This window comes from Equus przewalskii, chromosome 10 (genome assembly GCF_037783145.1).
Source record: "Equus przewalskii isolate Varuska chromosome 10, EquPr2, whole genome shotgun sequence".
Classification (NCBI taxonomy): domain Eukaryota; kingdom Metazoa; phylum Chordata; class Mammalia; order Perissodactyla; family Equidae; genus Equus; species Equus przewalskii.
In genome coordinates this window covers 14986100-15001856 of record NC_091840.1, presented here as the reverse complement: position 1 = coordinate 15001856, position 15757 = coordinate 14986100, and the positions used below count along the sequence as shown (strand labels likewise).

General features: G+C 39.9%; 1 protein-coding gene across 3 annotated transcripts in view; it reads left to right on the top strand.

Moving 5' to 3' along the window:
* CEP95 (centrosomal protein 95) overlaps nt 1-13728 on the top strand; it is a 40701-nt gene extending 26973 nt beyond the window's left edge. Inside the window, exons 12-20 of one of the 3 annotated variants that reach the window (XM_070561579.1) lie at nt 5393-5532; nt 6334-6423; nt 7248-7377; nt 8181-8350; nt 8465-8539; nt 10199-10351; nt 12541-12687; nt 13027-13098; nt 13381-13728. In XM_070561579.1, coding sequence (XP_070417680.1) covers nt 5393-5532; nt 6334-6423; nt 7248-7377; nt 8181-8350; nt 8465-8539; nt 10199-10351; nt 12541-12687; nt 13027-13098; nt 13381-13557 — 1154 coding nt within the window. In that variant the 3' untranslated portion in view covers nt 13558-13728. Of the gene's footprint in view, nt 1-5392; nt 5533-6333; nt 6424-7247; nt 7378-8180; nt 8351-8464; nt 8540-10198; nt 10352-12540; nt 12688-13026; nt 13099-13247 lie in introns of all 3 variants that reach the window. The other 2 variants (XM_070561580.1, XM_070561582.1) reach the window with 2 other exon arrangements.
* Nucleotides 13729-15757: the final 2029 nt, after the last annotated feature.

Sequence of the window (15757 nt, the reverse complement as noted above, 5' to 3'; positions counted from 1 at the left end):
GTTTTCTGGAGGTAGCATATTGTTGAGTCTTGTCTTTTAGTCCATCCAGCCACTCTGTGTCTTTTGATTGGCGAATTCAATCCATTTACATTTAGAGTGGTTATTAATATATGAGAGCTTAATACTGCCGTTTTATTATTCATTCTCTGGTTGTTCTGTATTTCTCTTGTTTCTCATCCTGTGTATTTCCGACTGCCAGTTCACTTTGGTGTTTCCCTTTGATAATTTTCTCAGTTTTCTCTTTATCATTTTTGTCTCTGTTGTGTTTTTTTGTTTAGTGGTTACCTGAGGTTTGTATAAAAGATCTTGTAGATGAGATGGTCCATTTTCTATAGCCTCTTATTTCCTTCTTCTAAGCAGGCTCCAGCCCTTCCCTGTCTAAGTTATTGTCGTAACAACTTATTCAGTTTTGTTTTGGGAGTTTGTGATTAAAATAAAGTAATTATAGTTATTTTTGATGCTTTCCTTCCCTTTGTCTTTAATGTTATAATTGTTTGCTAACCTGTTCTGATAGCTGCTATTCTGATTTTATCTGTCTGTTAATCTGCCTCCTCAAGGCTTTGTAAAAGCTTTTTTTTTTTCAGGTATGAGAGTCTTTGTCCTCTTTTTTTTTTTTTGTGGCAAGGAAGATTGGTCCTGAGCTTACTTCTATTGCCAACTCTACTCTTTTTGCTTGAGGAACATTGTCCCTGAGCTAACTCCTGTCCCATCTTCCTCTATTTTGTATGTGGGACATTGACACAGCATGGCTTGATGAGTGGTGTGTAGGTCTGTGCCTGGGATCCGAACTCGTGAACCCTTGGTTGCTGAAGCAGAGCATGTGAATTCAACCACTGTGCCACCAGGCCGGCCCCCTTGATCATTTCTTGTAGGGAAGGTCTTGTGATAACTCACTCAGCTTTTGTTTATCTGGAAACGTTTTTATTTCTCCATTGTATCTGAAGGATAGTTTCACTGGGTAGAATATTCTTGTCTTTGCTTTTGTCTTTCAGTTTTTGTGTTCCAGAATTTTGAATATATCATTCCACTCTCCTAGCCTGTAAGATTTCTGCTGAGAAATCTGCTTAAAGCCTGAGGTGGGGTTCCTTTGTAAGTTACTTTCTTCTGCCTTGCTGCCCTTAATATTTTTTCTTTGTCATAGACTTTTGCCAGTTTTACTAATATATGCCTTGGAGAAGGTCTTTTTACATTGATGTAATCAGGAGTTCTATTAGCTTCATTTACATGTAATTCCAGCTCCTCCCCTAGGTTTAGGAAGTTTTTTCTTTAGATTTTATTTTTCCTTTTTCTCCCAAAGCCCCCCCAGTACATAGCTGTGTATTTTTAGTTGTGGGTCCTTCTAGTTGTGGCATGTGGGATGCCACCTCAGCATGGCTTAATGAGCAGTGCCATGTCCGCGCCCAGGATTCGAACTGGTGAAACCCTGGGCTGCCGAAGCACAGCACGCAAACTTAACCACTCGGCCCTGGGGCCGGCCCCTGGAGCTGTATTTTCTGAACCCACTGCAGCCTCTTGCAGATGTTGCTGTCCATTGAAACTGTGCCAACAGGGCCCATTTACGTTTGCCTACTGGCTGCTGCTGCTTTACACACGTTGGTGCAAGTACTCTGGTGGAGATCCCCTGCTCTAGCTGACTGGCCCAGCTGGTGTGCCAGGTGTGGGGGGAGGGGCGCTGTCTTTCACATGCATGCTCCCATGTGCTCCCACTCTGCAGTCACTGCCCACCTGGGCTGCTCGGCTTGGTGTGGATGACCCCACAGTAGCTTAGCCACCTTGGTGAGGAGCATTCCCACATGTTGGGAGGCAACCCCAAGAGCACAAGTATTCCTCCAGAGGGCTGCCTTTTACCCTTTCTCTTCTCAGAGTTGCGTGCCAGCTGCTGTGCATGGTCCCATGCCCCAGATTGCTGCCACATGGGAGTGAGAGGAGATCCACTTACCTCCTTCCACTGTCTCCTGAGGGCTCCAGCACCCCCACCTTCAGACATATGTCTGTGTGGATCTCTCAGACATGTATTATGTTGTACGAATGTCCTCTGTTGGTTTATGAGTTTCCCTTTCATTGTATCTTAGCGGGGATGAGACTAAGGGAAGAGCTCACTCCACCATGATGTTGACATCACTCCACTACTTTTGTCTTTTTACCTTCATACTAGATTTATATGTGACTTACCCACCACCATTACATTATAGCCTGAATTTAACTATATATTTACTTTTACCATAGAGATTTGTACTTTTGTATGTTTTGCTGTTACTAATTACTACCCTTTCAGCTTGAAGAAGTCCCTTTAAAATTTCTTGTAAGGCCTTTCTAATATTGATGAACTCCTTCAGCTTTTGCTTGTCTGAAAAACTCTTTACGTCTCCTTTCATTCTGAAGGACAGCTTTGCCAGGTAGGGTGGTATTGGCTGGCAGTTTTTCTCTTTCAGCACTTTGACTATATTGTGCCATACCCTTCTGGCCCACAAAGTTTCTGCTGAAAAATCTCTTGATAATCTTATGGAGGTTCCCTTGTACATAACAAGTTGTTTCTCTCTTGCTGTTTTTTTTTTTTTTTTTAAAGATTGGCACCTCAGCTAACATCTGTTGCCAATCTTGTCTTTTTTTCCTCCTCCTTCTCCCCAAGGCCCCCAGTACATGGTTGTATGTTCTAGTTGTAGGTCCTTCTGCTTGTACTGTGTGGGACGCCACCTCAGCACGGCTTGATGAGCGGTGCCAGGTGCAGGCCCAGGATCCAAAACCCTGGGCCACCAATGCAGAGTGTGTGAACTTAACCACTTGGCCTCTGGGCCAGCCCCTATCTTCACTCTTTTTCTTTTTTCTCCTCTGTTTGGATGAGTTCCACTGCCCTGTCTTTGAGTTCACCGATCTGTTCTTCCACCTCATGTAGTCTGCTGTTGAACCCCTCTATTGTATTTTTGAGTTCAATTATTCTATTCTTTGGGTCTGTGATTTCTGTTTGGTACTTTCTTCTATTTTCTTTCTGTTTGTTGAAATTCTCACTTTGTACATGCATTGTTCTCCTGACCTCATTGAGCATCTTTATGACCATCATTTTGAATTCTTTATCAGGTAAATCCCTCATCTCTGTTTCATTAAGCTCTGTTCCTTGAGTTCTATCTTGTTCTTTTGTTTGGAACACATTCCTTTGTTTCCTCATTTTCCTTGACTCTGTGTTGGTTTCTGTGCATTAGGTAAAACAGCCACCTCTCCCAGTCTTGAAGGAGTAGTCTTGCATAGGAGATGAATCTTGTTCAGCCCATCCCTACCTCTTGGTTGTCTAGCAAACCTTTGTGCTTGTCTACCCTGCCGCCTTTATTTAATTGCTTCTGGTAGATTATGGTGTGCCAAGACCCATTTCGCTATGGGCTTTTTCCTAACACCTGATGTGTAGGAGCCACTCAGCTAGGGTCTGGATTCCTTTCAGTGGGAAGTGTTCCATATGTAGCTGTAGATTCATTGTGTTCCACGAGAGGGGGTGAGTTCAGGAGCCTCTATATTGCCATCATGAACTGGAACACACTCATCCCTGTTTTTATACTGTAACAGCTTATATGTTACTTGTCTAAATATGCTATTGTTTTGTTTTTTTAAATTTATGTAGATTTTGTGTGTATTCTGCAACTTTTTTCTGTTAACGTTGTTTTGGAAATCTATGTTAATACTTATAAATCCAGTTCATTCTTTTTAACTACTGTGTAATAAGTTGATACAATGTACCCCATTTGTATGAGTATATATATATATCACCATTTCCCTTACTGTAGGACATATTCATAACTACAGTTCTGCAGTGAACAATCTATAACCTGTGCAGAAGTTTCTCTAGGATCTACATCTCGTAGAAGTGGTAAATCATGAGGTTTACGCTTTTTCACGATTGCCAAATTCCCCTCCAAAGTGATTGTACCAGTTTATACTCATATCAGCAATGCATGACAGTTTCTGGTTTGCCACTTCCTTGCAGATACTTCCTACTGTTTGTTCAAATTCAAATAATTATCCTATCTTCCACCACCTAAAATTCTGAGTGTTTTCCATTACTTTTATCTACCAAAACTTCTTTAATGTTTCTTTTTTATGGCCCTGAGCTAACATCTGTTGCCAGTCTTTTTTTTTTTTCCTTCTCCCCAAAGCCCCTCAGTACATAGTTGTATATATTCTAGTTGTAGGTTCTTCCAACTCTGCTATGTGGGATGCCCTCAGCATGGCTTGATAAGTGGTGCTAGGTCTGCACCCAGGATCCAAATGGGTGAAACCCCGGGCTGCTGCTGCAGAGTGCACCAACTTAACCACTCTGCAACAGGGCCGGCCCTGAAACTTCCTTAACTTTTTCACTTGTTTTTTTTACTGCAAGAATACTTTTCCCTCCTCTTGATTATTTCATCTCTTTCCTTGAGCTTGACTCAGGTAATCTCTAGGAAACCTCACCAGTAACCTACGTGTTTCCCTTACTATACATATACATATGGTATCCTGTTTTGAAAACGCATTTTACAGGAAAATGTTATTTTAATTCATTCTTCAATTTCTAAAGAACAGTACATTATGGACATAGTAAAATAGCATAAAAACATCATTTAAAATAAGTTGTGTAAGTCAGCTTTTCTTAATACCTTAGAGTTTAAAATGAATTTGAAAGATTTGAATTAAAAGAGAGTGAAAAGAAAAATAAAAGCTCAGGGAAATTTGAATTCTCTGGGAAAATTTATTTAGAAAGCTATCAAACTAATTTCTTTGACCTTAGAGCTATATTAAATTATCTGCTTTTCCAGAAAGGCATGAAGTACCCCTCTTCACAACTAGCAGAGGCCCAAGCACATCTTATAAACAATGAAACATAGAAAGGTTTGTGGAAAGAAGTGATTTGTCAGCTCTCTTGGGCAGTGAGGAATTAGGAAGGCTAGATTGCTAAATAGGGAAGAATTGGAATTGCTTAGAAAATGCTAAACTACATTAAGTTTTGCTTATAAGCATGCTGCTTTATAAGGTATGTGTGTATGCTTACATCCCACCTCCTCAGGACCTAGATAGGTAAAGGGATAGCAGACACATGGCTCAGACGGTTTAACATTTTCTTTCTCCCTCCACTACCGAGAGCACTTAATATAGGCCTTTGTGTGCTTCACACATTCCACATGTTGCTCCATTTTCAACCCAAAGATGAATATGGAACCTAAGTACCTACTTGAGACAGTACACATTTATGTGCATTTGTCTGTTTACTTGGTATGACTAAATATGAAAATACAGATTAGTTATAGGAGAGAGTACATTTAGCATATTCACAGTCAGTCTCTTTGGATTTGGTAAAAATCAGCTATTTTTTTCCCAACTTAACACTTCTGGCTGTCAGCAACTAATGGTATACGTCTCTTCTATGTTATAGGACTTGCCATGCATAGAAAGCCACCCTACAGATCTCATTCACTCTCGCCATCTCCCGTTAACAAAAACAAACCATTCCATATGGAGAGAAGAAAGCAGCGAAAGCCAAAGGAAACAGATATCCGCCGATTCCAAGCAAAGGTACATCTCATCTCTTGATTACCGTTGGACAGCAGGCAATGCCTGTAATTAACATGCTGTTAATTAAAAGCTTAAAATTCATTTAACATTCTTGAGCTGAGTCAATGATAGAAAATTATGTGACTTAGCTTCTGTGTCCCCCATTAGGGATCATAAAACTTGTACTCATGATACTCTAAGGAAACTAACCTTGTCAGATATAGCCCAGTACACCAGTGGATTAAGAAAGTATACATCATTGTGGGTTGATATTTTCAGAGAGAGCTTCAGAGATGAAGAAAATCTGAGGTGGATTAAACGTGATAGGCCACTTGAGTTACAGATAGGATGAAAGTGCCCAAGACAGGAATGAGAGGAGGTAGTTAGGATTCAACAAGGAGATACTTTGATTACATGATTACCAGGGAAGACTTTTCTGCTATAGAACAGGGATTTTGAAATGTAGCATAAGTTTAGAACACTTAAGTTGTTTCCTGTAGTATGTTTTATGATAGTGAAAACGAATTCAGATGTCTTACAATAACATGTAACTTCAACTCAGTATGTAACTCAGCATGTAACTTCTACTCAAGGGAGTATCAAAATAATTACAAAAACTGTGAAAACAAAAAAATACAGTATAGAAAATTTCACTTTATGTCCCAATTAAATGTGTTAAATAATGTATATTTATTATATAGAGCCTGAAAGGGACTTAAAAAAAAGTGAATGGAATGGCAGGATCTTGGGTGAATTTTTTTTCCTTCATTTTCATTTGTATATCTTTTTAATTATAATATCGTATGGCCTTTTTCCCTCTAGGCACTAACTGAAGCATTTGAAAGGGAACTAAGAAGGAATAAAGTTCAAGAGAATATTGGACCTCTAGGAATAAATAATGAGGAGGAAACAGTGGGTAAAAGTCTCTACTGTAATAAATGCCATCAGATCAGTGGAAAGTGCAGAGATGATCTTTTTAAAAAGAAAAAAGAATCAACAGGGCTTTAATCATTAGCTCCTTAGGAAAAGGCAGGATTTCATTTTATGTGTGGGATTTTCTCTTATTCACAGTGTAGCCAAGTTGCTAAAATGTGACAAGACATGATACCAAAGAACATTAGCATTTTTCCTTTCTGCCCGAAACTTCCATCAATTTTAAGAGGTTCTGTTGCTTAGCAGTTCACCAAGGGTTTAAGAGATAGTCTAGATTGACACTTTAAAGGGCAATAAGAGAAGATAGGAAATCTCAGTTGTAGTTCTAGGCCTGGTTGGAAGAAACCCAAAGCATAAGTTTTCCTTGCCTTTCAAAAGGATGGTTACAGAAATGAAATGAAAGCATAGGAAAACTGCTTATGCTAAAATATTCATGAACAAAACAGGATGTAAAGTACAGTGCGGTTACAACTAAACATTGTTTAACCTATTTGGAAAAAGTTGTCAAAGAAGCAAGTACTATAAAAACATTGTTAGTAAGTTGTATTTAGGGTGTGGGACTGTGGTGACTATGAAACTCAAAAACTATTCAGTGCTTTTTTAAATTCCAAAGGATGCCAGAAGCCAAAAGCTGCTTGTAACTTAGAGTAGATAAATACTAACCAGATTTTAGAAATCTGACGGAAGGTGGTTTGGCTGGGGATTAGTTAGCTCTTTTGTCAATACGTAATACTTAAGATGTTGTATGAAAGAGTGATTAGACCTCTCTCTTATTTCTGTTCTGTTTTATATCTGCTTCTAAGGAAAAAGTATACAGAGAAGCTGTTCATAAAGGAACTCCAAAACGTAGTCAGCCCTGGAAGATTTACTCTCGAAAAACCACAACTCCAAGTCCAAAAGGTGGCTTGCCAAAGCCAAATAAAGCAGTTCCAAGTAAGAACCACAAAATTGTACTTTATGGAAAACTGGCATCCTTTGAAAGTGTGTGTTACATTCCAAGGACACAGCACTGAAAACTAACATCCACCAGTTAGCTGCAGAACGTTCCCTCTTTTATAACTGCCATATGCTAGATTGCTATAAAGAGATATAAAACTCTTAAATAATACCTTCAGGAGGCCTATATATATTGGCACCAAAGGAGTGCTGGGGCTGCTACCTGCTGCTCCAGCTTAGCTTCATTCTGCTGCTCACTTATGCTGGTTGCCTTTTCTTTGTTTCTGGGAAGTTGGTAGAACCAAAGCGATGCTCCAAAGCAAGCAGATGGCCTGTCCACCTCCTGTTGTATTGATAATCGATGCCAGTGTGTGTTAGAGTCCTGTTATAAGGAAAACAGGGTCATGTGAAATGCCAGGGTGCAGTTTCAAAGGCTGCTGGTTTCTAACTACATCCCATCAGACAGAGACTTTGCCTCCCAGGAGGGCTGAGGAATCTTTGACCACACACAGAGCATCCACCCCAGGCGCTGAGTCTGCTGAGAAGTTAGGATGGACTTCACCAGACCAGCGTGTCATCAATCAGAACTGTTGAGCTTATTTTCTCCTTACTAGTAGTTGATTTACTCTGATCAAAGAAGGAATGCAAAAAGTAATAACGTACTTTTAGAATTGTTCTTTTCAGGAGCAGAACCACATCACTTAGATAAGCTTTGATCTACCAGGAAGGTGGGTTGAGAGTTCTTATTAAAAGCTGTCAGCAAGTATCTCAGATTTAGAGCATCTCGTTTTACCTTGCAGTGAAAGTAAACGAACACGGTCTCCTACCCCTGATGCTGGAGCAGTTTCCATTTCTCTATGTTTCTGGCCAAACACTAAGCAAAATGTGGAAACAGCAAATTGCACAGGTTGAACAGCTCAAAAAAGATGCATATAGAGAAAATCGATCAAAGAAGAAACTCCAGGATGAAGTAAGTTAACTGTCAATTTTAAGCATAGGAATATAAACCAGAAAAGGGAGGAGCCTATCCTTGAGAATCTAATGAATAGCATTATTAACCTCCTTCCCTCTGTCCCTCTTAAAGATAGAAGAAGCCTTAAGGCGGCATGACCTCCTTACTGCACTTGTCAAGAAAGAATATGAACATAACAAGAGACTGGTATGTCAGGAGCAAGTTGGGTATTAGAATTCTCATTTGTTTGTTTTGGTTTGGTTTTGCAGGGGACTATTTGCCCTAAGCTAACATCTGTTGCCAGTCTTCCTCCTTTTTCTCACCCCCACCCCAGAGCCCCAGTACATAGTTGTGTCTAATTGTAAGTTCTTCTGGTTGTGTGTGAGCTACCGCCACAGCATGGCTATTGACAGATGAGTGGTGTGGTCCTGTACCCGGGAACTAAACCCAGGCCACCAAAGTGAAATGCACAAAACTTTAACCACTAGGCCATCAGGGCTGGCTTTATAATTTTGAATTTATAAGTTATATCGATTTTATTTGTAGCAGCTGGACAATAGTCCCACAGACTCTTAATTCTGATACTTGCCTGGGGAAGCATCTAGGGCTTTCACCAAAATTGATGAGGGGGGAAGGTTCTAAGTGCTTTATTATATACACAGTTTAATTTAGTCTTTATGGTAACATAATGGAGATGTTTTCTGTGAAATGAGAAACCTGAGGTGGCTTTGATATCTTAACTTGCCCTGGGTCCCACCATAATCAGCAAGGGGCAAAGTTGAGGTTTTTTGCTGAGGAAGGTTAGCCTCGAGCTAACGTTTGTTGCCAATCCTCTCATTTGCCTTGAGGAAGATTAGCCTTGAGCTAACATCTTTGCCAGTCTTCCTCCACTTTACATGTGGGTCACTGCCACAGCATGGCTGACAAGCAGTATAGGTCCATGCCCAGGATCTGAACCTGTGAACCTGGGCCTTGGAAGCAGAGTGCACCAAACTTAAACACTACGCCACAGGGCCAGCCCCCAAAGTTGAGATTTTAATCCAGGTCTATTTCTACCTCCACAGCCCCTTCGAGGTACCAGGTGGTTGTAACTTAGTGTTTTTGTTCCCTCCCATCTTTCTCCCCAGTAGAGAGCTGAGGTAGTTCACCAGCCTCCATTATAATTTGGATTGCGAATATACATAGTACAACATATCTTCTGTTGAGTATACTAAAGGGAGAGGACAGAGGTCAAAGACAGTATGCCAGACAGACAGATTTTAAAACCCTTGTTTGGAGGTAGAGACAAGCAATGAGAACTATAATCCTAAACAATTCCAGAGAAAGAAAGAGAAGCCATCTGAAAAACTGAATGTGGTACTTTGGTATGGGGGAAAAGAAAACAAATATCTGAACAACTAGGTGAAGGCTTTATGGACCTGACCTCATTTCATCTATACCACTTTGTAAGAAATTATCTAATTTCGTTAGTTTTGATGTAAATACTCTTGGTAACTCAAGCTTTGCTTGAAAGTCTTTCAGAGTGCTGTTTGTTTACTCCTTTTAAGCTGGCATCAGAGTGTGGCTTAGGCAACCCCCTGTTAGAACAGGGAGATGAGATCCTCAGTTCCACCAGGATCATTGCTGCTCTCTGCCACAGTGGGGGCTCACTGGGGCGGCACTTCAAATTGAGGTGATGAACCTACCAAATGCTGGAGGGCTTCTGGGGGCTGACGGTCTTTCACACTCTGTGCCCAGGCAGTAGGCCACTGGCCCTCTATACCTGGCTTACTGCTTGAAGACATCATGATGGGGAGCAGAACAAATGACAACTCCAGAGTCTGTCTTCCTCTTGTCTTTACCTCTTTCTCCCTTTCCCTTTCTTAGCAAGACTTCAACGATCGCATTCATAGGCAAAAGCTAACCCAATCAAAGATAAAAGAAAATCGGCAGCAGATTGTTCGTGCCCGAAAGTATTATGATGATTACAGAGTTCAGCTGCGTGCAAAAATGATGAGAATGAGGACCCGGGAAGAAATGGTAAATACGGCTTTTCTCTCAAACCCTGTTAAGAAGGTGAACTTTGGTCTCTTGCCTTTTAGGACCACCTTCCTTGTGACTCTCGTCCCAGTTTGAATCCAGAATCCAAATGCAAGTCCTAAAATGCTGACTGTGAGGGTTCAGACTTGTCCGTGCCTCATTTTATTACTCCCATAGTGCACTCCAGTCTCTTCTCAGTCTCCACTGCCCTAAACTTAATGTGAGGTCTTAATTCCCTCTGACCCCCTGCACATAGGTTCTTCTCCAGTACAACTGCTTTAGGGGTTTGGAGCATGTTATAAAAGACAGGAATTTAACGTGTTATTAGATGACCTAAGATTTCACATAAAACCAGGAAAATAGATAAAAAAAGACAAAATTGGCCCATTCACAGTAACGTGGATGGACCTCGAGGGTATTATGTTAAGCGAAATAAGCCAAGCAGAGAAAGACGAACTCTATATGACTCCACTCATAGGTGGAAGTTAGTATATTGATAAGGAGATCTGATCGGTGGTTACCAGGGAAAAGAGGGGGTGGGGGGAGGGCACAAAGGGGGAAGTGGTGTACCCACAACATGACTAACAAAAATGTACAACTGAAATCTCACAAGATTGTAATCTATCATAACATTAATAAAAAATAAAAAATAAAAAAACCAGGAAAATAGTGTAGGACAGATGTGCTGTGAGGTGTTTCCACAAGGTATTTGCTGTCTCATCCTAATCAATCAAGCTGAAATGCTTAATCTTTTGGGGTTCCAAACTGGCAGTAAATTTCATCTCTAGAGTAAAACATTAAGGTAATTATAGTTAACTGGGCTAAATGCTCTGAAGTGGGTCATACTATTATCCTCATTTCTAAGGCTGTGAGAGGTTAAGGAACTTAACTAAGGTATTATGGCTGGCTAGTGAATGCATGGCTGTAAGAACCAGTTCTTTGATCAAGAATTCTTACTAATCCATGGATGACGAGGGCATATCCCAATCCTTTGAACAGTTAGTTGTCCTGTGGCCTCGTTAGATGATAACCACATCACCCTCAGTTATGCACAAGTGTAGATGCAGCATTGGTTTCTGCCCTGGGGTTCTTTTGTGTGTGTGTGTTGAGGAAGATTGGCCCTGAGCTAACATCTGAGCCAATCTTCCTCTATTTTATGTGGGATGCCACCACAGCATGGCTTGACGAGTGGTGCTACGTCCACACCTGAGATCTGAACCTGTGAACCCTGTGCCACCAAAGCAGAGCATGCAAACCTAGCCACTGTGCCACCAGGCCGGCCCATGCTCTGGGGTTCCTGCCCTATAAACTTGGCTACTTGAGAGTTCTTTTCTGAAAGTGGTAAAGAATCTTTGGGATACAGGAAAAGATGCTGAACACCATTAGTCATTAGGGAAATACAAATCAAAACCTCAATGATACCACTCACACCCACTAAGATGGCTAAAATAGACAAATGTTGGCAAGGATGTGAAGTTGGAACCCCCATGCAGGGCTGGTGAGGTTGTAAAATGGTCAAGCCACTTCGGAACACAGTCTGGCATTTACTCAAAGGGTTTAACATAGAGCTACCATATGACTCGATCTTCATTCCTAGGTATATATCCACACAACCGCTATACAAATGTTCACAGCAGTGTTATTTATAAGAGCCAAAAAGAGGAAACAACCCAGATCTCCATCAACTGATGAATAAACAAAATGTAATATAGCCATACAGTAGAGTATTATTTGGCAATAAAAAGGAATGAAGTATTGATAAACCTTGAAAACATTATGCCAAATAAAAAGAAGCCAGATACAAAAAGGTGACATATTATATGATTCTATTTATAAAAATGTCCAGAAGAGGCAAATCTATAAACATAGAAAGTAGATTAGTGGTTGCCTAGGGAGAGGGAAGAATGGGGAATGGTTGCTAATGGGTACAGGGTTTCTTTTGGAGTGATGAAAATGTTATGACATTAGTGGTGATGGTTGTACAACTCTGAATATACTAAAACCTACTGAATTATACATCTTTAAAGGGTGGATTTTATGGTATGCAAATTATATCTCAATAAAGCTGTTATTTAAAAAAATCTTTGTGAAATACAATCAATCAGTATATGCCTCCACTTGGGCAAAATGATTATATTCTTCCATGCAAGTTCAGCATAACTTTATTCTTCTGCCTAAATAACTGACAGATATTTAAGAAACTGTTTGAAGAAGGTTTACAAATTCAAAAGCAAAGATTACGAGACCTAAGAAACTATGCCAAAGAAAAGCGAGATGAACAAAAGAGACAGCACCAAAATGAACTGGACTCGATGGAGAACTACTATAAAGACCAGGTGGGCGCGCTGTTGCTTGTTTACATTCTCCTGACCACCCTGGGTCAAGTCAGCTCAGTCTGTTGAACAATAAACCTCCACTTATTAACTCAGAACTCGTCACTATACAGGTTAGGCTGACCCCATGTTCAAGATTGAAATTTAAAATAAGCTAGTGCTTGAACACAGTACAGAATCTAGAGTCTATATTGCCCTATTTCCATTAAAATAAAGATTTTAAGCCTATGAACATTAGGCTTAAAGAACATTAGGCTATTCTATACAAACAGAACTATAAGAACTGTTATATTTGGACTACAGACAAGTCTAAGATTTGGTTTTTTTCTTTCTTGTAAACAGTTTTCATTGCTGGCAGAAGCCGTATCACAGGAACGTCAAGAACTCAGAGCCAGAGAGAAAGCCCAGGCCCAGGTAATAACAGGATAAAAATTATTTATTGACACTTTTAGGAAATATAAACAACCGTATTACACCTTGTAAGGGGAATGGAGAGAATACTATGAAGAAGATCCATCTAGGATCCAAAACATTTATCCTATGATTTTAACTTTACCTGTCAGGTCTCTGTAAGAGCTGCTGCTAAATTATTAAAACCACTCCAGGAGCTTGATGAGCTGGAAGGTGGAGAGGGAATAAAAACAGATGAGGGCCTGGAGAAATGTGAATGGCAGGATGACATGAATTCTCTTTTAGACATTATATAAGGTGAAGAGAGAGCTGAGATCTAAGATGGAGAAGGAAATTCAGCAACTGCAGAACATGATAACACAGCACGACGATGATGCTTTCTTCCGGGAATTGGAAGCTGAGCGCTTCAGATCTCGCCTTCATCTGGCTTCCTTTCAGTACAGTAAAAATCCTTTCCCATGAGACCAGACTTTATAAGTAACGTTTCTGGAGAACTTTACCGGGGGCAGAGCTAGAATTGAGCCAGTGAACAATCTAAACCAAAAGAAAGAATCATTTCTAAATGCCTTATCTATGTATTCATTCCAATACTTTTTGTGAGATTTTTTAAAATAAAAATTTTCTTAAAGTTTACTGCTTTCGAATTTATGTCCTAAAACCTTAAAAGGGGGAATAAAGGCACACATTCTTCATTAGTCATATTTGCACTAAGACAATTAATAAGCCTTGATTGAGCAGCCAGCCTCCTGAAGCCTTTTGCTGTAGGTCAACAAAAACAAAACAAAAAACCCCAGCACAAATGGGTATCATTTATATAATCAATATAATCAATATAGAAAAAGTACGGAAGAATCCCAAATGTTTAATAGTAGGTGTCACTCTGAGTGGTAGAATATATAAACTCTTTGCTTAATGTACCCTAATATTATTTGAATTTTTTTAAAACAAAGTGATGCTTTTATAATTTTTTTTAAATGTTAAATGTTTTAGGAGGACTCTGAAGTTGCTAGTTCTGCCAGCTATTTACCAAGCTAAGAAGTAACTAGGAACAACCAAAAAAGGAGGCGTGAGGAAATTTACCAGGGGAGGGAAAGGATTGCTAAGCGAAGGTCAGAGAATAGGAGAGAAGACCAGATGCCAGTGTATTTTCAAAAAACAAAGCCAATGAAGTGGTAACTAACTCAGCAAGTGGAGAATGCTGCAATCCACCTACCTGTGGAGAGTGAATTGTACATGAAGCCACTTTGCCCAGAAGAACCCAGAAAAAGCTCAAAATGATAATGTCTGCATTTGAAAAGTTATTTAGAACTGATATAACTGTATTGGGGGGGGGGGGTTACACAGTGAGGTAGTTAATGTGAGAGCTAAATCCTTTACCATAAAAAACTAACCAGACTGTACCTAAAATTAGTGAAGAACAGTATTAGCATATCATTTAGAAATATGGAAGCAAATATCAGAAAAGCTGACTGAAGATTTGGAAGTAGTGGCCTCTGGAAAGCAAGACTGGGGATGAGGGGAACAAGTGATGAAGACGTGTTTTTTTTAAGCCTCTTTAACTCTGTCTGTCTAGCTGTGTATGTATTACTACATCGTGTGGGGCACTGGGGAACTAGCTGCCTCCTCTTACAAACGCAGAAAGGGAAAGGAAGAACCAGTGCTGAGGTGAGGCAGGAGAACAGAGTCTTTGGTGAAGGGGCCGAGGGTGTAGAAATTTATTTGCAATGGAAAGAGGCATCACAGTAAAAAATAGTTAGGGGGAGATCCACAATGGGAGAATGAGAAGGGCAGGGCAGATAGAAGATGGAGTTGTTAAGAGAATGATATAAACTAAAGGAGGAATCCCAAATTGAGGCTTAAGCTGCAGCTTACAGAAGGATCTATTAGATCCGAAATCTAGACAGACATGCTGAAAACATGTTTTATCTGGCATTTTAAGCCATTCGAACCATTACCCAAGCTAGTTTGATGTGATCAGTTTCTTGTCTTAAAAAATATTAAACTCAAACTGCCTTTAAAACTTTGCCCTCTGAAGAACAACAAAGCTGAAGGCATCATGCTCCCTGATACCAAACTATAGTCAAAGCTGTAGTAATCAAAACAGTATGGTATTGGCACAAAAAGAGACACAAAGATCAATGGAACAGAATAAAGAGCCCAGAAATAAACTCACCTGTATATGGTCAATTAAGACACAGGAGCCAAAAGTATACAATGGCAAAAGGACAGTCCCTTCAATAAACAGTGTTGGGAAAACTGGACAGCCATGTGTGAAAGAATGACACTGGACCACTATCTTATACCATACACAAAAATTAACTCAGAATGGATTAGTCTTGAATGTAAGGCCTGGAACCATAAAACGCCTAGAAGAAAACACAGGTGGTGAGCTTGTTGACATTAGTCTGGGCAATGATTTTTTGGATTCAACACCAAAAGCAAAACTCAAGGAGGACTCCGTCAAACTAAAAAGCATATGCACGACAAAGGAAACCAACAAAATGAAGAGGCAACTACCCAATGGGAGAAAATATTTGCAAAGCACATATCTGATAATAGCCAACATATATGAAGAACTCATACAACTCAATAGTGAAAAAACAATCCAATTTAAAAATGGGTAGAGGAAGTGAATAGACGTTTTTCCAAAGACGACATACAG